Raw genomic sequence first — 22,522 nt, 5'->3', positions numbered from 1 at the left:
GCAACTACACAACCTTGTGTGGGCAAATTTTTCTTTTCTTTTTTTAGTATCACATTTTGGACGTTTCACTGTAAGTAACATTACGATCTTTCGCGTTATCTTGCGTATCCTTCTAATTTTGCAAGAATTGTTGTGTTTTGTTATTCTCTGCCTCCCTCCTCCCTCCAAACCCTTTGTTACTGTAACCTAACGTTCAATTCAGACACGTTCACGGACTCCAATTTGGGACATGGTCGTAGTTGGATGTCCGTATGTCCGTAGTTTAGTTTAGTTTAATTTGTTTTAATTTGGCTAATTGTGTTTATTAATGAAAAGTGTGTATTTGTTTGAAACTGATTTAAACCTGGTATTAAGCCAGGAGTGAAATAATTGCAAGAATTTGTATTGAGAATTATAATATTAATTGTGGTTAGATACTACTATCTTCTTGGTCACATGTCTAACAGCAATATATGAATCCGAGTGCATCTTAAATATAAATAACCACACCTTATGATAAATGGATTTTATATAAATTATTACTGATTTCTTTCTGAATGGAAAAATGATTTTTAAAGCGTGCAGAAGGAATAGCGGAAAAATCAATTAAGGAAGCGTGATGGTCTCATAACCTAAAATCAATGGTTGATAATTTGAGGAAAATTTGCCACATTCTTTAATACCATCGGAATACAGGTATTAATTTCGAAAATAAATATTCGGCCTTGCTGATTTATATTTTGGAGTTTGCTGCTTTTTGGATTTGTGCTAATTTAGTTTATGCTTTCCTTCAATTTATTCTCTCCTAATAAATTCTTCATTTGCTTGGCTTTATCCCTGCTTAAAAATTAATGGTTTAAACCATAATCCTCAACTTGCCTGAGTGAGTACATTATTATTTTTTTTTTAATTTTTCTTGCTGATTTTGTTTAAAAAAGAAAAAGGAATAAGGAGAGGAAAAGGAGGTTAAAGAGGGAAAGAAGAAAAAGAAAAAAAGAAAAAAAAAAGATAAGAGTTGATTTTGTTAATAAATAAGCGTGTTAAGTTTGGAAATGCTTTTCCTCCTTTTTTTTCCTTATGCTGGGTAAATAGGGGATTTGAGCAGTCAGTCTCCTGTAATTATTAATCACTGAGACATTGTGCGTTTTTAAATCTTGGGGATTATTAGCAAATTAAGATTTGCTTAAAAAAAAAAAAATAAAAAAAAAAAAGAAAAAAAAAAAAAAAAAAAAAAAAAAAAGAAAGGGAAAGGGGAAAAAGAAAAAAAAAAAAAAAAAAAAAAAAAAAATTCTCTCTTTCTTTGCTTAATTAGTTAGATTACTGATTGATTATAGATGTCTTGGTACTGGATGTGAAAATAGGGCTAAATTGTTTCTCTCTATTGTGGTTGCTTTACTTACTTGAATTTTTTTTCAGCTTGATCCGGTTTAATACGAATGAGATGGAGTCCTTGAGGGAAGAGTCTGCTGAGGAGGGTGTGCCGTCTGGAGGTTTGGAACGACCTGGTCACAGTGTAAATGAAATCCCTAATCCTGCGGTCATGAGTTGCGTTATGGATGCGGATATAGATCTTTTGACGGGGAATAATATTCAATCAGCGGAGAATGACACTAATTCTTTCCTTCCTTCCCCAATTAGACCCTCAATTAATCCTAAGAAAAGGAACATATCCGTTAGGAATAACAATGAATCAGTGGCAACGGGCTCTTCAGATGGTTCATTTGGTCATATTACAAAAAAACTCCTAATTCCTGAAAAAAATTCTTATCGAGAAATACGGGCCGATCGACAACCACATTCCGCGGATATTGGTCCCGAAAATGCAAGCAATCAATCTCAGTTTGAGGATGTAATTTGGGATCAACACGATCTTGAATGGAATAATAGTATTCTTCCTCCACTCTATTCCGCTTCTAGCCCTCCCCCATTTATTGTTTTAATGGAGAGCACCATTAGAGGCAAAAATATTGGAAAACTGGACCCGATATGTGTAATTGATCTAATATCGCCTATTATTGAGGGGGGAAAACAAATAACACGTAATGGGAAAAATCAAATAAAAATTGATTGCGCAAAATGGCAAGATGCTAACACCTTAGTTGGTGCCAAAGAACTAATATTGGCGGGATATGTTCTCTTCATCCCAGATTCCTTTTTGAGAAAAAAGGGATTCACAAGATGGTTCCCCACTAACAGATCAGTCAGGGATATAGTCAGGGTATGTCGTGAAGGAGACTTGGATAATATAGCTAGTATTCGTCGTATTATTGATGATAGGAACACAATTCTAGAAAAGATAGAATTTACTTTCAATTCACCTATCGTTCCACGTAACATTGTACTAGGTGATTTTGTTATCCCAATAACTCCTTCCTTACAGAGACCTCGGAGATGCTTCCGTTGTCAGCGTTACTGCCATGTGGCTAATCAATGTCGTTCGACTTACCCGACGTGTGAATTTTGTTCTGGAAGGCATTTGACAGACCTTTGTCCGAATGGTCACTTGCAACCAAAATGTAAAAATTGCAAGGGTTCCCATGTGGCCTCTTCATCGGAGTGCCCTGTATTTAAATTTGAATTTGGCATTTTAAAATATCGTTATATCCATAATTGTAATAGAGAGGAGGCTAAACTTCTGTTTTATGCGGAAAATCCTGATTTATTAAATAACATTGAAACTAGGGGTGAAACACCTCTGCCTTTGCCGGTGATTCGTCAGGGTATGACATCAACCCAACCAACTAGGTCTTCCACACCTATTGACCTTCAAGATAAGGTAAATAATCCCATTCCTGATCCGGTTTTGGAAATTTCGAATGCGCTGAATCAGCATCAACTGTCTGAAAAAATATCGGCTGTAAACACACTTATAAATATCAATCAGTCTCGCTCAAACTTGATTAACTCAATAAATGAGAATCTCTCTACAAAATGAACACTTAGAAGAGTTCAATTTTTTTATTTACTAAGAGATTTAATAGTTCTATTTTTGTTAGTTTTAAGTCGTTATAGTTATTGGTATTGATTGGGCTTAGAGGTTGGCTAAGGGAAAAGAAAGAAAGAAGAAAAAAGGGAAGGGAAGGGGGGAAAAAAAAAAAAAAAAAAAAGAGAAAAGGAATAATGAGGGGTAAGGGATGGCCCTGTTTTAATATTTCTATATTTTAATTCTCACTGTGTTTCATAATTTGAGTCTGACTGCTCAAATATAAAATCGATTAAAATAATTGGAGTGTTATTGTTTTGTGTACTATAAATGGTTACGGGTTGTAAAACACCTCCTACTAAATTTGATAGATGTTTAGGAGGATTTGGCAAAATTAATCGTATTATCTTCCTTGAAGGATTATTAAACTACTATATATTCAATTGGTTATACTAAGGATAATTAATTTTGTTGGTAATTAATCCACATTAAATAATCCTCAAAAAGGGGAGATAAGGAATAGTTTTCTACAAATTGTTTGAGGTTTTTTTTGTTTTGTTTTGATTTTATATACTACTTGTTTTTTGCTATGGCTATTTAGGTATTTGGATACTCGGGAGTTATTTGAGGAGTTTTGTTGGTTAAACTTTGAGGAGGTAATTGATATTTGGATTGGATAGAAGTGAGAAAATAGTTTGCCCGTTGTTCTACTGGTAATATAACTTATAACAGTAATCTGTAATTGGATTGTTGTTCGTAATGATGTCTTCAACCAATCAAACTATTAAATATGGAATTTGGAACGCTCACAGTGTGCTAAATAAACGTGCTGAAATAGAGTCGATGTTACATATTTATGGGCTGGATGTCTTGGCCATTGCGGAAACTTGGCTCACTGCTGGAACTAAAGTTTGGCAAATCCCTGGCTATTCCACCTATCGCTGCGATCGGCTTGATCAGCGACATGGGGGTGGGGTGTTGATCTTGGTCCGTAGCAGGTTTATGGTTGCGCCTATTAAAGTCAAACACTCAATATTAGAATACATTGATTGTGTAGGGGTAACCATTGCTTCTGACATAGGGAAAATCCAGTTTTTCTCGGTCTACGCCCCTCCTAACGTTAAGATTCCCTCTCGAATTTGGAAACAGCTGACTAGCTGTGGTACTAAAGAAAATCCCTATATTCTATGCGGTGACTTTAATGCCCACGCATGGATGTGGGGGGCAATTAATTGCAATTTGAGGGGAATCCAACTGAGCGAGGCTGTGGAAGAGGCAAACCTGGTCCCGCTGAACGATTGCGATCCTACATATGTTAGTGGTAGGGGTAAGGTTGGGGGGAACATTGACCTAATATTTGTCTCTGCTGACCTGTGTAGACTTACGTCGGCTGATGTTACCTCTGACACCTTTAGTTCGGATCACTTCCTGGTTGTGGCTTGTACGGATGTCTCCGCTAAATATCAAAAGGCCTCAGTCAATAGACTGAACACTAATAAAGTTGATTGGGCGAGATTTTCCTCTGGAATTAATTCCTGTGTTAAGATTCTGTCACAACGTCTTGAGGTTGAGGATTCCCCGGAGGTGATCTACGATCAGTTGTTGACTGACATAAAAGATCAGTTGGTTATTGCGGGAGCCTATTACCCCTCAGGACTTCCTGGTCTAAGAAAAGCCAAACCACTCTGGTGGGACCAATCTTGTGAGGAGGCTCTTGAAAGGCGTAGAGAGGCCAGAAAGAACTTCCTAAAGTCTCAGTCCCAGGAAATGCGAGTTATATTTGATCAAGTTGATAGCGAGGTTAAGTGGTTTTTGAGAAACAAGAAAAAGACTTCTTTCGTTGATTTCTGTAACTCGGTTAGTCCGGCGATGGGTTCTAAAGAGATTTGGAAGAAGGTTAGGGCTTTCTCGTCTTCAACGCAACCCTTACGTACAGGGATTTGCAATGACCCCGACTCTGAAATTTTTAGCAAACTACAAAGGGATTTGGTGAAAGAAGATGTTCTTCCTGTAGATCTTCCCCTGATTCATGGAGTTAATAATGACTCCCTACTTAATGGTCCATTCTCGAGAGCGGAATTTAAATCAGCAATGTGTTGTGGTAAGAGGGATTCTGCTCCAGGTCTAGATGTTATTTCCAATTTAATCTTGCGTCAACTACCAATGGATGCCCACAACTTGCTTTTGTCTCTTTTTAATGAGTTCTTCTTAAAGTCATCCTTTCCAACGTCATGGAGAAACACGAGAGTAGTTTTCATTCCCAAACCGGAGGGCAAGGGCTATCGTCCGATTTCATTGACATCTGCGGTTAGTAAACTGTTTGAGCGGATGATTCAAAAGCGACTAGAACACTACCTAGAAATGAAAAACAGTATTCCGATAGGTCAGTTTGGATTCCGCAAGGGGAGATCGACGATCGACTGTGTTTCCACCTTTACTACGGACATTCAGCAGGGCTTTGTCGGGGGGCACCATACTGTGGCCTTGGCCTTGGATCTCAAGGGTGCATTTAGCAACATCCTTCCCAGTGCAATTTATAGTCACCTTGTCAAACTGCGAGTTCCTGACAGATTGGTGAATTTCGTCTCGTTTATTGTTTCGTCGAAGAACTTGTTTTTTTCAGCAGATTCGTGTGATTTTAAGGTTTCGCATGTAGGTGTTCCACAGGGAGGGGTGTTATCGCCCCTGCTTTTTAACTTAGCTTTAAGTGGAATAGCCTCTGTCATTCCCTATAGAGTCAAATGGCTAATGTTTGCTGATGATCTTCTCCTATATGTGAGGTCGAAAGATGTTAAGGATGCGATAGACTTGATCGAGGAAACTGTAGGGGTATTAACACCTTGGCTAGCAGAGATTGGTCTTGACATCGCTCCGGGCAAGTCACAATTAACCATTTTTTCCAAAACACGAGATAAGCTTAATGATATATATTTAAAAATAGGGAACAATAGAATTAAAAATCAGGATGACTTGATCTATCTGGGGATTCACTTGGACCGCAGATTGACTTGGTCACTGCATATAAGGAGTATAGCTCAAAAAGCTTCTAGAGCCATCAACATCCTGAGAGCTATGTCAAAGATATCATGGGGAGCAAATCCTTCCTCAATGATCCTAATTTATAAGGGTTTAATCAGGGCTCACCTGGAGTGGGGTTGTCAACTCTTCGCAAATGCTAGTCGATCTAACTTGGACCTTCTAGATAAAATACAACTGGCTGCGTTGCGTGCCATTTTAGGATGCATGAAATCAACCCCTGTCGGCATCTTGTTATCTGAGGTGAATGAGTCACCACTGGCCTTGAGACGCTCGATCATTGGCAAACGGCACATGCTCCGAAATCTTGCTTGGTCTCTGAACCCTCTCGTTCCAAAGTTGCAATTGTTGTCTGAGAAATGCCTAATAGATAAGAGATATAGACGGGACACAGGTTCGATGAAGTTTTCATTGCTGGATACATATCGAGATATGACATGTATTACTAGGAAGGCTTTTAAATCCAGGAAACCCTCAACTTTTGATATGACTTGGGAGGAGCTATCTAGTTCCCTTGACATTGACGTTCATTCTGGTCTTGAACTGAAGAATGATGCTCAACCCGATAGAGCCTTTAATCAGTTGATGCAGCGGGATTTTTCAGAATTTATTCAATTTTTTACTGATGCTTCTCATAATCCAGTTAAGGGTCTTTCTGGCGCTAGTTTTGTTGCTCCTTCTATTAATTTGGAATTTGGTGTTCGTTTGAGCGGATTGATGTCGGTAGATTCATGTGAGGCATATGCAATCTATTCGGCATTGAGGCACTCTTTACAGATGAAAAACGATAATACACTTATCATATCTGATTCACGGAAAATTTTACAAGAACTTGACCAAAGAATATGGATTAGGGATCCTCATCCTTTTATTGTAAAGATTCTCAGAGTGATTTTCGAGTTGAAGAACCTGGGTGGAAGGGTACGATTTTTATGGATTCCGGCGCATATAGGGATCAAGGGGAATGAAATGGCAGATTTGGTAGCTAAAAAATCATTGTACTTACCTTTTGGGAACTACTCAGGTACCCCCCTGCGTGACTTTATTTCTCTGTTAGAGCGAGATTTTGAGTCATGGAAATCCTTAAATTGGCCATACGCCGATATACGGTACTCGAGTAATAGATATTATACAAGGGTTAATTGCAAAACCAAAAGACCTTGGTTTAAAGGAATCCAAGCTCCACGCCGATACATTAATACTGTGACCAGGTTGCGGACCTCGCATATATGTACGGGAGAGCACTTTGAAAGAATGCAGTGGACTCTTCCTTTAGGATGTGAGTGTGGTGCGGAATATAAAGACCTCAAACACCTACTTAGCTACTGTCCTATTCTTTCCACGGGTAGACCGGCTTTCTTTTCATATCTAAATACCAAGATAACTGATTTTAATCCTGATAATTTTGATTTGGACAATTTGATTTTTAATCCAAATGCTGATATAGTTGTAGAAATCGGTAAATTTTTTGCTAGTGGCGATGTGGTTATTTGAGCAGAATGAATTGAGATTTTATTACTAAATGTTTAATTTATAAGTTAATTATATATTTTTTTTTTTTTTTTTTTTGTTTTTTTGTTTTTTTTGTTTTTTTTTTTTTTTTTTTTTTTTTTTTTTCTCTTTACACGCTCTTCTTATTGAGTGTATTAATTATTCTTAATTTTAAGATTGTAATGGAATAAATAATAAATAGAGGAAAAAGAAGGAAGGAGAACGGTTGAAGGAAGAAGGAAGAGATTAATAAAGAAATTTATCATAAGCATTTTATTATTTTCACTTAAACTTTCTTAGTCTCACTTGGGTAGAGAGAACTTGGTTTTGAATTATTCAAATTTTCCCGCTCTCCCTCTCCCTCTAGCATACTGCACTGTGGGATCTATTAAAGGCTATGTACATAGCTGTATCTGACTTACATACACATACCTGGATTTACATACATCTAACTGGAAATAAAATTTAGTACTGGCTACCTGTATATACAAGAGGCCATTTAAACAAAAAGAAGAAGAAGAAGACACGTTCACATTTTCACAATGTGTAAAATTTCAGGCATTTCAGGATACAACACGTCATTTGTTAACAAATTTGCATCAGATAAAATAAGAAAAATGAATAAGGGAATCACCTTATTAACAAATATCTAAGTTTGTAAATTCAGTGGATTTTATTTGTGAAATTTGTTTCCGATATTTGTGACGAATAATATTTTTAAAAGGTAAATATTATAATTAATATTTTCACAAGTTTTGCAAATTTTTACCGGTCAAATGTTCGTTATGTTACTTATAGCTTTTTAAATAAAATAATTAAAATTTACTATTCTAATCAATTCCAATTTATAAATTCGATATCTCGTGCAAAAAAAAAAAAAAATAAATATATAACTCCTGCATCTAAAAAAAAGCCGGTATATGTTGATCATCTAAACTTTTCTTTAGACACGATAGTGGTTTATAAATCTTTTCTGGCATTATTTAGAATAATATTGTATATTATTAAAATTTTTTTAAAATTATTTTTGTCTATTTTAGAATTTTATTTTTTGCAAAAATTAACAATTTTTAAAATCCATGTGATTGATTGTTCCAAATCATAAAAAAAAAGTGTATAAAAAATTCGACAATGAAAAATATTCAAAATTATGGAATAAGTTGAAAATTTTTAAAGAATCAGCAGTAAAATTTAAATCAATCAAAATTAACCTTGTTTAGGGGTTAACAATCTTTTTTTTGCATTTTTTAGAACCTGAAATCACATTTCACTATGAAAAATAAATTAAAAATTTAGCCCGCTTATTTTAAAAATAAATCACCAAAATGAGAACTATTTATTTTGCAATAAGTATATTTAAAATATTTTTTATTTTTCTTATTTATTTATTCTAGAATAATAAAATATATTTTATTATATAAAATGTATATTAAGTGCAATTAAAAATAAGGCAATCGTTTATTTAAATATATTAATGTGATTTAATACAAAGTTTATTTGCTCCAAAATGAATTGTTTAAATATATTTAATTTAATTAATTATTTAATTAAAGTTGTGGCAAAAAAAACAAATTTTTTGTTTAAACCAAATTTATTGTAAGAAAACTTGTTTAACTACAGGTATATTTATTTTCTAATAAATTATTAGAGAATAGTTTATTGAATTGTTTTCTATTGAAACTTTAAATTTCCAAATAAAAATTAATTTTTGAAATACAATTAAAATTCTTGTATTTTATAAATATGTGTGAGGCATTCCATGGGAAATTTTCATTCAAAATTTTTTTGGTCCGAATCATTTCTTTTTTTCAAAATCTATAGGGGAGAGTGGGGATTTATGCAACGTGGGGAGTTGTGCAACACGCTAATATTTATTAAATAATAATTGTTATGACTCTTGCAACTAATATGAAATTCTTTTCGCATTAATATTTAACTTTTTGACTGGTATTTATCACATACGCAGCCATTCTTAGTATTTTTCCAGAGTGTGAGTTAAAATTTAGTTCAAAAAGTTTTTTTTGCTTCTTGTATTTAAGTCATTTTCAGTAATTGTTTAAAGTTTTAAAAAAAGGTGACTATATGGAAAATAATCTGCAGTTAATACTCTTTCGATATGTAAAAGAATTTTTCATAAATATTTGATATGTTAATTACTGTGTGTTTTTTTCGAAAATTTGGAAAGTGAGGAGTTCTGCAACACTTCATATTGAATAGTTTTTCATCCAATTTCGCATTTTCTATGCGAATTTCGTATTATTTAAAAGTTATTGTTGAGGAAGAAGACTTTTGTATCATTTGCATAGGTACAATGCCAAAGAAATTAAACCGAAAAAACTCAATCCATTGCGTTAAATATGATCGAGCTGTGCATTTGAAATGTGCTCCTTTAACATCTGGGTTTTATACGTGCATTCATTGTAAATGAGATTGACTGATTGGCTTAACGGAAAAATATTTTGTTTAAATTATCTTCCTTTTTCATTATTTATGACATAAATAAAAAATATTCCATAAAATAGACCGTTATCTATGATTTTAAATAGTGTTGCACAACTCCCCACCGTTTTTAAAAATCAGTAAAAACCGGTTTTTAGGAAAATGAGCGAAAATCATTAAATTTTTTACTTTAAAAAAATTTTTTATGGTAGAAGTTGTGTTTTTATATGTACTACAAGTTCCATATGATAATACGTACAAAAAAAAATTTTTAATATTTATTTTGGAGCAAAAACAAAACCCGTTGCACAACTCCCCACTCTCCCCTATGAAAAATAAGAAAATACGTATTTTTTTAATTTGATGAAAATGTTAAGGATTAAAGTTAAGGATTCTAATTCCCATCAAAGAAATTTATTTATTTTCAACCTTTCATAAACTATTTTCTAATAATTTATTAGAAAATAAATATACCTGTAGTTAAACAGTTTTCTTATATATTAAATTTGGTTTAAACAAAAAATTTGTTTTTTTTTACCACAACTTTAATTAAATAATTAATTCTGAGAGTTTAAACTTTCAGTTTTTGAGAATTTTTAGTTTTATTTAAAAAAATATTAACAAATTAAATTGTCCCTCCCCTTAAAAGAAATAAAATTTACACCATAATATTATGATTACTGAACGTAGAAAATGTTCATGTTTCACAATTTGTAAAACCGGATTTTTCAAAATTTGGCCATAACAATTCTTGATGAGATTTAATTTTATTGTCTCTGAATTAAGGAAAGAAAAAAAATATTTATTTTTTCAACTTACATTACAGAACCATGGAGGTAGTGACGAAAGCGGAAGAACAAGATTTGGCACCTCGTGCTTATCAAATTGATCTTTTCGAGAAGGCCGTTTCAAACAATACGATAATTTTTCTTCCCACAGGATCAGGAAAAACGTATATTGCTGTTCAAGTTGTAAAGAAAATGAGTGCCGCTATCCAAGGGTAAGATTGTTATTAACTTTTTTGTTTTCTCTACTTTTTATAAAATAAGGAGCCAAAAGTTTTGAAAGTTCAAATGAACGAAATTTTTGTTTGCAACTTCTTTAAAAACGAATTTTATTACAAAATATTGTTTTAAATATCTAAAATAAAGTTATTAATTGTTTAATTGTTTTATTTTACATGGACATCATAATTTTTAATAATTTATAAATTGAAAAAAATATTTCCTTCATTTGAACGTTCAGAACTTTTGGCTCATATAAAATATTTTTTGTTAATTTTGTCACCTATTTCATAAGGCTGCAAAGATTTAAATCAAAGAGTTTTTCTTAACATTTTTTTGTTAAATTTATATTTAATATATTTTTTACATTTAATTTTGTATGTTTTAAGTTTAAAAATTTATTTAAATTTTGGAAAATATATGAGGAGTAAATTTTTCAAAAAAAATGGAGATAAACATAAATTTACTATTATAAGGACCTCACAAATCTTCCTGTCGTTGTTAAATTTAAGAAAAAAAATTTGTTAACAACGAATTTTCAATTCAAAAACTTTTGGACATAACCAAGATGAATTATAATTTTTATGTTTTATATTAGAAAAAATTACCAATACTTGTAAATCATTAAATTATAATAAAGTTAAATTAAAAATAGAACGTCTTGAATATAAAAACATTGTTATTGAATTAAACTATTACAAATTTTATATTTTAAAAGTAACTGTAGGTGGTTATGTGAGAAAAGTCATTTGTTTCAATTTCTCGAAATAAGAAAATATGGATTTATCAGGTTTTGAAAATTTGCTCCTCATAGATTTCAAGAAAAAAATATTTATTTGCCATTTAAAAAATTAATATATTAATATAATTATATGCACTAGAAGAATAGTTAAGAAAAAAATGAAATAATTACAAAAATTATTTATTTTTATATTTTGCATATAATCAAAATTTTCCTCGTACTATATCTCTTCATTAAATATTTTTAAAAATGATGCGATTTAAATGAATCATGCTTTTTTTTTCTTCAGAAAAGTAATTCTTAACATCTTCATCACAGAGATTTTTAAACAAATGCGACGTTTTTTAAATATTAAGAAAATTGAAAATTATTTCTTAAACATATCAATCAATCGAAAAATCAAAAGATTTTGCAAAAAATTTTACTATACAAATTATTACAAAATTATTGACGTTTTAAAAATTTCTTTAGTTATTTCCATAAATATACAATTTTTTAAAAATACATATTTTTTTTTTTTTTGTACAAAATATTAATATACTCTGGTACATTATAACGAATAATTGTACTATTTTTGAGTTATCTACAAAATTTTTAATCTATAAAGTACTTTACCTATAAACCTTCTGAGAATAACAATGCTGAAGTACATAACATTTATGATCAACAATTATTAGAAATTAATTTTTATTTTAGACGGAGAATTATAAAATAGTTTATTTAAAAAAATATTTTTTTTATAATTTATTAATTAATAAACACTAAAAGAAATATTTTTCAGGCAAAAATTTATAAAAATTTTCATTTTAAAAAATTATTTCTTTAAAAATCGTTTATCACAAACGTTACGTACTTCAGCATCGTCAGAGAACATTTATAATTGCGGAATCTCAACAGTCACATGACCTTAAGAAAAAAGAAAATTTATTAAATGAAACGGTTTGAAGAACAATTTTTTTTCACCTTGATCACTTTAGCTAAAATTCTCCATTGAGCAAAATTTCTACTACAAAATTTAATTTTTTTTTTTTCAGTAAATACAGCAGTGGAACAAAACGAACAGTTTTCATAGTAAATACAGTTCCACTTGTATCACAACAAACAGATTATCTTACAAGGCACACAGGCTTAAAGGCCAAAGGTTTTAGCGGCGATATGCAAGTTGACTTTTGGGACAATAAAAAATGGTGGAGTGAAATCGAGGACACTCCGGTAGGGGTTTTAATGCAGCATATTTCAATTTTTATATTCCTGAAATTTCAAACGTTCAAATGAACGAAATAATTTTTATGTTTGATAAATTTTTTAAAAATTACTACAGCAAAAAAAATAAATAAGGGTAAGTCCACGTCAGAAATATTAGAATCTGCAAGTGGTTCTTCGATTTTAATGATACTTGGTAAAATTATAGCTTTATATAAGAGCAATGTGTAAGTAAAAGGAATTTTTAAAATATCTAAAATTGTAGGAGTTATATCACTTTTAATTTTGATACTGCATTTTTTTCTTTCCTTTATATCTCGGACAATTTTCAACCGATTTTGATGAATCAAAAACGATTTTTTTCAGAAAATTACGTATTTTCAGAAAATTTTAAAATAAAAATAAAATTTTGTTATTTAAATAGAAAAAAGTAAAAAACAAAATTTCTTTTAGACTTTTTTCAATTTCGACCTCTTTTTTTTAATTTTTAATTTTTTAATAATATTCCTTTTTATTTTATCTTTAATTTAAAAAAAAATTCATCCTGGAGACTTTTTTAGATCTCGTGATATTGTTCTTTAAATATCCACATCTCAAGAAAACTAGGATCCAGATTTGTGTTTCTACTTTCATTTGTTTTATAATATTATGTTACAAACTAGAAACTTTCGCGTAATAATGTTTTTATTTTTAAATTACTTGACTAAAACAAGTGAAAATTCAAGCAAATCAATATTTTATTAATAGATTTGAAGCAAAGTTTTTATTTTTTGTAATATTTATAATCTTAAAAAAATTGTAATGAAACCTTAACAATGCAACCTGAAATTGTAGCTGACCTTTTTAGCGCTTTTTTTTAGAGGATTCCAAAACAAATAGTTATTCATAACCATAAAAAATTTCAACAAACAAATGAAAGTAATAATAGAAGCAAGTCCTGCGGTTTTCAAATTGATGAAGACTTATAATACTTAAAGGACGATATCACGAGATCTAAAAAAGTCTCCAGGATGAATTTTTTTTAAAATTAAAGATAAAATAAAAAGGAATATTATTAAAAAATTAAAAATTAAAAAAAAGAGGTCGTAATTGAAAAAAAATCTAAAAGAAATTTTGTTTTTTACTTTTTTCTATTTAAATAACAAAATTTTATTTTTTTTTTAAAATTTTCTGAAAATACGTAATTTTCTGAAAAAAATCGTTTTTGATTCATCAAAATCGATTGAAAATTGTCCGAGATATAAAGGAAAGAAAAAAATGCAGTATCAAAATTAAAAGTGATATAACTCCTACAATTTTAGATATTTTAAAAATTCCTTTTACTTACACATTGCTCTTATATAAAGCTATAATTTTATCAAATATCATTAAAATCGAAGAACCACTTGCAGATTCTGATATTTCTGATGTGGACTTACCCATAAAATTATTATTATATTAAATATTTAATAAATTATTAATGTGGGTTAGTCCACTGACTTTTGTCTAATAGTGGTTGCGACCAAATTTTTAAAAAATCTAGTTTTAATATATGTAAAACTCGATGATTCCCTGAGTTCATAAACCATAATATTATGGTAAAAATTTTATTCCCTTTAAAAATATTAAACATCAAAAGTAGGAGGTTCACAATGTGATTTTGTAACCTTAAATTTTTCAATTTTTTTAAAAACGCTCTTATTAAAAAACTATTAAAAATTAGATGTTGGAACTCACCAAAAACATAAATCACTTTATTCTGCACAGAAGAACGAAAGAATTATTGCAAAAATTTATTATTTTTGGATGATATACGATTTTAAAAAAAATTTTATTTAAATATTTTCAAGATTTTTATTTACTTATAACTTTTTTGTCGGTGCTCCGAAAAAATTGAGGTTTTGCACAAAGATTTTTTATAATATTCTTTACCTTCTATTAAAATCTTACGAAGGTGTTTTGCTTCGTTTTGGAGATATTAATTTTCAAAATTTTTTATTTAAAAAGGTTAATTAAAAGACTTGAAGTTAACTGACCAATTTCAAATCGCTACATTTTAATATATTTTTATAAAAAATGGAGCAGTTTGAATTTGGTTAGTTAACTTCAAGTCTTTTAATTAACCTTTTTAAATAAAAAATTTTGAAAATTAATATCTCCAAAACGGAGCAAAACACCTTCGTAAGATTTTAATAGAAGTTAAAGAATATTATAAAAAATCTTTGTGCAAAACCTCAATTTTTTCGGAGCACCGACTAAAAAGTTATAAGTAAATAAAAATCTTGATAATATTTAAATAAAATTTTTTTTAAAATCCTATATCATCCAAAAATAATAAATTTTTGCAATAATTCTTTCGTTCCTCTGTGCAGAATAAAGTGATTTATGTTTTTGGTGAGTTCCAACATCTAATTTTTAATAGTTTTTTAATAATAGCGTTTTTAAAAAAATTGAAAAATTTAAGGTTACAAAATCACATTGTGAACCTCCTACTTTTGATATATTTAATATTTTTAAAGGGAATAAAATTTTTACCATAATATTATGGTTAATGAACTCAGGGAATCATCGAGTTTCACATATATTAAAACTAGATTTTTTTTAAAATTTAGTCGCAACCACTATTAGACGAAAGTCAGTGGACTGACCCATGTATTTTTGAATACGGAAAGCAATATTGATAAAATTAATAAAATTTGAAAGTAAAAAAGTTGTTAATAAATTTTTCGTTCATTTGAACGTTTAGAATTTCAGGCACATCAATATATATGTGAAAAAAATAATTTTGTCTTATTTTTTTTTTAACAATATTTACAATCATTTTTTTTTTAAAATAAATTTTGAAATAATTTAATATGAAATTTTTTTTTTAGATTTTAGTTATGATAGCTCAGATATTTGTCGATATTGTAAATCACGGAATTATGTCACTTGATCGGGTAAATTTAATTGTATTTGATGAGTGTCATAGAGCTGTAAGCGATCATCCAATGAGGCAAATAATGCAAAGATTTGAGGAATGTTCTTCTGATAATCGACCAAGAGTATTAGGTTTATCGGCTACATTACTTAATTCTAATGTTAAATTGGAAAAAGTACAAGAAACAATTGAGGTATTGTTACTTTTAATTTTAAAAAAATATATGAATTGTATTTACATAATTGCTTAATGACATTTTCAATCTTAAAATTCAAAATTCTTCTTGTCTACTCGTTTTTCGATAAAAATATCTCGGTTCGTGCTTAGTGCCTTGAATTTTTAAAAAAATATATAATTCATTTCAAATTAGAGAAAGCTAAACATGGTCGGAGTAAAAAATCAATTTTACAGTTTTTTTATATAACACGTATTTTTTTGTTTGGCTGAAGAATTTTTTTTCTTTACGCATTTATAAAGAATTTAATTTTTCAATTTCGAATCGTCGTTTATCTAAAAATTAATAAAAAGAAAAAATATTTTGAACGTTATAATTTTTTTGGTAATCAGGATATTTAATTTTTTCTTTTTGACTTCTCTCGAAAAATCGGGTAGAAAAATTAAAAAATAACAAAATATCGGTTAATTTACTAAAAATCTTTGAATTCAAAATATTCAAAAACCCCCACCTTTGTTTTGTTCCAATTTTTTTTGATAATTGTCTTCGTAGTAAAGAATTTTTTTTGTTTTAAAAAAAATGTTTGTTTAGAAATAATACTGTTTTTCTTCAAATGAAATTTTGCTAAATTTTGAAAATAAATCGTGATAGAGAAAAATGTTAAAAAACACTTTTTTTGCTTCTTTTAAAGAGAAACAATTTTTATTTGGGACTTTGTAAAAAAAAAAAAATTTTCTCAGACCAAAAAAAAAATACCTGTCGTCTAAAAAGTTTTAGAAAACAATATTCATTTTCAGCTCCGACCATGTTTAGCCTGCCTTACTTGAAATGAATTCATTCTATATACTTTTTTCTTTTTGCGAGTTGTTGGTTTCAATTTTTTTTTTTCAGTCACTGGAAATAACATTTCACGCGAAAATAGCGTCAATTGAGTCCCTCGCTATTGTTGCTGGATTTTCTACAAATCCAAAAGAAAATTGTATTAAATATAATGATGAAAAAGCTTGTTGCAAAACAGTGGATGATATTATAGATGAAGTGACAAAAATTCTAAAAATAGTTAAAATACCACAACCATCGGATAATAATCATTCGTCTTTTGAATTTAAATCAAAATCAAGAAGTGAAAAATTAAAAAATATTTTATCAGATATTAAAGAAAATTTATTGGATACAGGTAATTTATTATTATTTTTTTTTAATATTTTGGTATTCAAATTATACATTTTATTTGTATTTGCAAATTATATATTTTTTCATTTATTTGTTATTTTGCTTCATTTAAGGTACATTCGGAGGTAGTAAAGCAGTTTTATTGCATATGATACAATTAGAGAGTATAAAAAGAGTTGTTGCCGAACCAGTAAGTATTAGTTTAATGATTTATTTAATTGCTGCTAATCAAGTAACAGTAAATTTTTGAAGATATTAAAAATAAATACTTGTTTAAATATGAAATTTGTTATTTTTATTAATAAATAATAATCAATTTTTCTTTTTAGCAAGCAATATTCGTTTTGGAGTATATTTTATCAAAATTAATGATTTTAAGAAAAATTTTTGACGTTCAAATGCAGGGATTATCGTTGAGAGATCAAATTTATCAGTAAGTGTATGACAAAAAATATAATATTTCTTAAATTATTTTAGTTTTTAGTATTTCATTTTAATGTAAGTAAATTTAATTTTATTTAATAGCAATTTTTAATTATAGAAAATTAAAAATTTAAATTATTAATTTCAATAAATAATAAATAAATTTAAATTTAATTTAATTTTAGATTTTCATCAGATAGAGTTTTGAAGTTAATAGCAATTTTAAAACAATTCAATGATCAAAAAAATGCGGATCAAAAATTTTGTTGCATTATTTTTGTGCAGCGACGTTTTACTGCACAAGTTTTATATCACATTCTGAAAGTAAGTTGATTATAAACATTTTTCAATATTTAAAAAAATTATATTTTCCTTAAAAAGGCAAATTTCCTATTGGTTAATTTAAATTAGTTTTTTGATTACTCTTTCTAAATACTTTTTTTGAATTTAAAGTAACTATTTTATTTATTTATTTTTTATATAAAATGAAAGTAAATTAATATCTAAATATTTTTATAAAAAGTAAATGAATTCATAAAATCTAACTTAATAAAAAAATTTTGTAAATTTTAAATATAATTTCTGCTTAATATTTTAGAGCCTTAATCAATCCGTCGAAGAATTCAAATTTTTAATACCTGAATATATGGTTGGATTCAATAATGATCCTTTTAAGAATGCGAAAGAAACCATGTGTATTGCTAAATGGAATCAGGATGTTTTAAGAAGGTAAGAAAATTAATTAAATTTTTGTTAATTACTCAAATATTTACTTAATAGAAATTGTTTACTATTAATTTATTTTAAGTAAACTTCAATTTATTTATTTCGAAATTAATTTAAATTTGCGATAGGCCATTATTAGACATTTTTTGTTTTGACTAAGTAATTTAATTTTAAATTAAAATTTCTTTTCAATTTTAATAAATAAAATAAATTTTATTCAAAATTATAAGAGAATTAATTTATTTTTGTTGCAGATTTCGAAGTGAAAAATCAAATTGTATTGTGGCTACTGATGTGGTAGACGAAGGCGTCGATATTCCACATTGTACATTAATTGTTCGCTTTGATTTGCCGATGGATTTTAGATCATACATTCAAAGTAAAGGTAGAGCACGTCATTCATCAAGTCAATATACAATGCTTGTTGCAAATGACAACACTAAATTTGAATCAAAATACATTCAATTTCACCAAACTGAACAATTTCTTCAACAAGTAAGTTGTAAATTATTTGATATAAGGGTAAGTCCACGTCAGAAATATCAGAATCTGCAAGTGGTTCTTCGATTTTAATGATACTTGGTAAAATTATAGCTTAATATAAGAGCAATGTGTAAGTAAAAGGAATTTTTAAAATATCTAAAATTGTAGAAGTTATATCAATTTTAATTTTGATACTGCATTTTTTTCTTTCCTTTATATCTCGGTCAATTGTCAACCGATTTTGATGAATCAAAAACGATTTGTTTCAGAAAATTACGTATTTTCAGAAAATTTTAAAATAAAAATAAAATTTTGTTATTTAAATAGAAAAAAGTAAAAAACAAAATTTCTTTTAGATTTTTTTTCAATTTCGACCTCTTTTTTTTAATTTTTAATTTTTTAATAATATTCCTTTTTATTTTATCTTTAATTTAAAAAAAAATTCATCCTGGAGACTTTTTTAGATCTCGTGATATCGTTCTTTAAATATCCACATCTCAAGAAAACTAGGATCCAGATTTGTGTTTCTACTTTCATTTGTTTTATAATATTATTGTTACAAACTAGAAACTTTCGCGTAATAATGTTTTTATTTTTAAATTACTTGACTAAAACAAGTGAAAATTAAAGCAAATCAATATTTTATTAATAGATTTGAAGCAAAGTTTTTATTTTTTGTAATATTTATAATTTAAAATAAATTGTAATGAAACCTTAACATTGCAACCTGAAATTGTAGCTGAAGTTTTTAGCGCTTTCTTTTAGAGGATTCTAAAACAAATAGTTATTCATAACCATAAAAAATTTCAACAAACAAATGAAAGTAATGATAGAAGCAAGTCCTGCGGTTTTCAAATTGATGAAGACTTATAATACTTAAAGGACGATATCACGAGATCTAAAAATGTCTCCAGGATGAATTTTTTTTTAAATTAAAGATAAAATAAAAAGGAATATTATTAAAAAATTAAAAATTAAAAAAAAGAGGTCGAAATTGAAAAAAAATCTAAAAGAAATTTTGTTTTTTACTTTTTTCTATTTAAATAACAAAATTTTATTTTTATTTTAAAATTTTCTGAAAATACGTAATTTTCTGAAACAAATCGTTTTTGATTCATCAAAATCGGTTGACAATTGACCGAGATATAAAGGAAAGAAAAAAATGCAGTATCAAAATTAAAATTGATATAACTCCTACAATTTTAGATATTTTAAAAATTCCTTTTGCTTACACATTGCTCTTATATAAAGCTATAATTTTACCAAGTATCATTAAAATCGAAGAACCACTTGCAGATTTTGATATTTCTGACGTGGACTTACCCATAATAATTTTTTTTTGCTACAAAAATTGATATCACAGTCACTTTAATATTTATTTGAATAATTTTTTTTTTCCAACCCAGTATTGAAACTGTATTTTTTTACAAGTAGACAGATAAAACATTTTTTCTTTAAAAAGTTATAGTTAAGTTAAAAAATATTTATTTATTTTTTTTTGTTTTTAGAAATTTCAAACAATTATCGAATTATTTAAAATATTTAATTAAATAATATTTTTAGAGCAATTTAGGTAATCTTTAAAGAATTTTATTTAAATTATTGATAATAATTAATTTAGCGTAGAATTATGAGGCTGAAGTCCGCAACTTTTTCAAAAACGAAAAATTAAAATAGAATTATTTTTTCATGTCAATTTATCTCTAATTTTGATTTGCACAAACTTTCAAGAAATTAATACTTTTATAAAAATCAGTTACCCCCGAATAACTTTAATTTTAACCAAAATTAATGGATATTGTCTAATTATTTTTTCGTTTTCGTTTATAAAAACGTTGCGGACTTCAGCATCATGTAGAAAATCAAGCTCCTATGTATTTATCAAAATTTGTCATGAATTTAAAAATTATTTACGCTAAATTTAGAATAATAATAAGAAAGCTAATTTTTAAATGGAGAAATTAAATAATTAAAAAAATTTTAATTAATAAATTAAATAGACTAAAAATCTACAAACAAATTAATTTTAATTAATTTCTTTTTTTTTACTTTTAATAGATACTTGTTGGTCAAACTGATTTTCGAACATTGCCTAATGATGAAGACATTGAAAATGAATTGTATTCTTACAAAATTGATCCTTATTTGCATATTAATGCAGAAGGTAAACCGTGCGTTATAACAGAACAATCGGCAATCGCTTTATTAAATCGATATTGTGCAAATTTATATAAATCAAAATTTATTAGTTTATCTCCAACGTGGAGTTTACATAAAAAACGAGATTTACAATCAACTACAGAACTATTCTATAAGGTATAATATTGAAAATGTTACTTTATTATTAGGAAAATTTACGTTTCTAGAAAAGTAAAAAATTAATCTTGAATTTATTTACGTCAAGGTATCGCTCACATTGCCAATTGTTTCGCCTTTGAAAGAAGTGATTATGGGTGATTGGATGAAAGCCATTGATGATGCCAAAAGATCAGTTGCAATGAAAACATGCATTAGATTAAAAGAAATTGGTGAATTAAATGATAATTTAAATCCCATTGATCCTGATGATATTCAAGAAAATGTCAATCATCTTTTTCCAAATTGGGAGGAGGAAAATACTAATGATCATTGTGCACCGGGAACTTATAGCAAAAAGAGAAAACATAATTTAATTGTAAGTTATTTAATTTTTGATAATCATTTTACACTATTTTATGTTTATTAAATATTTTTTTAGTGGTTTTATTTTAATGAATAATTATCGATTTTTTTCAAATTATTTAATATTAATTGATTATTTAATTTACTGAATAAATTTATATTTATCATTAATTTTGATATTTGATATAACTTTTTTTTTTTTAATAAGGTACATAAATTTAATGTCTACAATTTGTAAACGTTTTTTAATTTTTGTTTTTTTTTGTACAAGTTATTGATGAAGTTTTATTGACTTTGAATAATATGAATATTTAGTTTTGAAAAATGTTTTTAGCATCCAAAACCTCTTTATGGAGCATTTCCCCAAGTAAATAAGACTTTGTTTCTTCATCTACTGAAAATGACACCAAAATACACGGAGCCATTGGATAATCGTCATTTAGTGTTTTATAATTTATTGAAAGATAATGCAGGTTATGGAATTTTAACAACCACTGAATTTCCCGAAGTAAGAGAATTATTTATTTTCTACTTTTGCCTTCTACTTTTATATTTTATTAAAACAATTTTCTAATTTTCTTCCAGTTTCACTTTAAATAGTATATTTTTTATTATATTTCTTCATTTTTATTTAATTTTGATTTTAATAATCGCTTAAACGTTGAAAAAAAGGGTTTTCTTTCTTTTTTTTTTTTGTTCATATTGTGTGGTGTTTAAATGATTTAAAAATTAATTTAAATTTTCAGATACCAAATTTTCCCATTTTTATGAATGTTGGACCCCTGGAGATTCATGTGGAAGTTAATTTTAAAAGAATTACTTTAGATGAAGAAAAAATTAATGCTATGAGGGGTTTTCATACAATGGTGTTTTTCAAACTTCTTAATCTTGTGAAGGAATTTATGGTTTTCGATGTTTATAATTTAGAAAATAATTTCGCCGTTGTTCCAGGTTTGTTTGAAAAATTTTTCATTTCATTTCTTTTTGTTTTAATTTTTTAGTACAACAAGATTGCCACGGCTTAGGAAACTCATGTAAAAGTCAGAGAAATTGAGATTGATCAGGGAAATTAGGAAAAAGACAGGGAAATTTTTATGGAAAATACTGGAAAAATATCAAATTTCTAAAAATTTTACTAAAATTATAATTTTTTGAAATTTTCAAT

The 22,522-nt window shown here is 27.9% G+C and overlaps 1 protein-coding gene across 1 annotated transcript in view; it reads left to right on the top strand.

Moving 5' to 3' along the window:
• Positions 1-199: 199 nt before the first annotated feature.
• Positions 200-22,522, top strand: part of LOC127280793 (endoribonuclease Dicer-like) — a 29,880-nt gene continuing 7,557 nt past the window's right edge. Inside the window, exons 1-15 of the mRNA XM_051304057.1 lie at positions 200-675; positions 7,988-8,153; positions 10,695-10,868; positions 12,649-12,826; positions 15,670-15,909; positions 16,783-17,068; positions 17,178-17,254; positions 17,394-17,497; positions 17,673-17,811; positions 18,086-18,216; positions 18,468-18,708; positions 20,755-21,012; positions 21,101-21,370; positions 21,692-21,865; positions 22,104-22,308. Coding sequence (XP_051160014.1) covers positions 10,699-10,868; positions 12,649-12,826; positions 15,670-15,909; positions 16,783-17,068; positions 17,178-17,254; positions 17,394-17,497; positions 17,673-17,811; positions 18,086-18,216; positions 18,468-18,708; positions 20,755-21,012; positions 21,101-21,370; positions 21,692-21,865; positions 22,104-22,308 — 2,473 coding nt within the window. The 5' untranslated portion in view covers positions 200-675; positions 7,988-8,153; positions 10,695-10,698. The remainder of the gene's footprint in view (positions 676-7,987; positions 8,154-10,694; positions 10,869-12,648; positions 12,827-15,669; positions 15,910-16,782; positions 17,069-17,177; positions 17,255-17,393; positions 17,498-17,672; positions 17,812-18,085; positions 18,217-18,467; positions 18,709-20,754; positions 21,013-21,100; positions 21,371-21,691; positions 21,866-22,103; positions 22,309-22,522) is intronic.

This window comes from Leptopilina boulardi, unplaced genomic scaffold, assembly GCF_019393585.1.
Source record: "Leptopilina boulardi isolate dan_hultmark-lab unplaced genomic scaffold, ZJU_Lbou_2.1 LbouV2_255, whole genome shotgun sequence".
Taxonomy (NCBI): domain Eukaryota; kingdom Metazoa; phylum Arthropoda; class Insecta; order Hymenoptera; family Figitidae; genus Leptopilina; species Leptopilina boulardi.
This window is presented reverse-complemented; position numbering and strand designations above follow the sequence as displayed.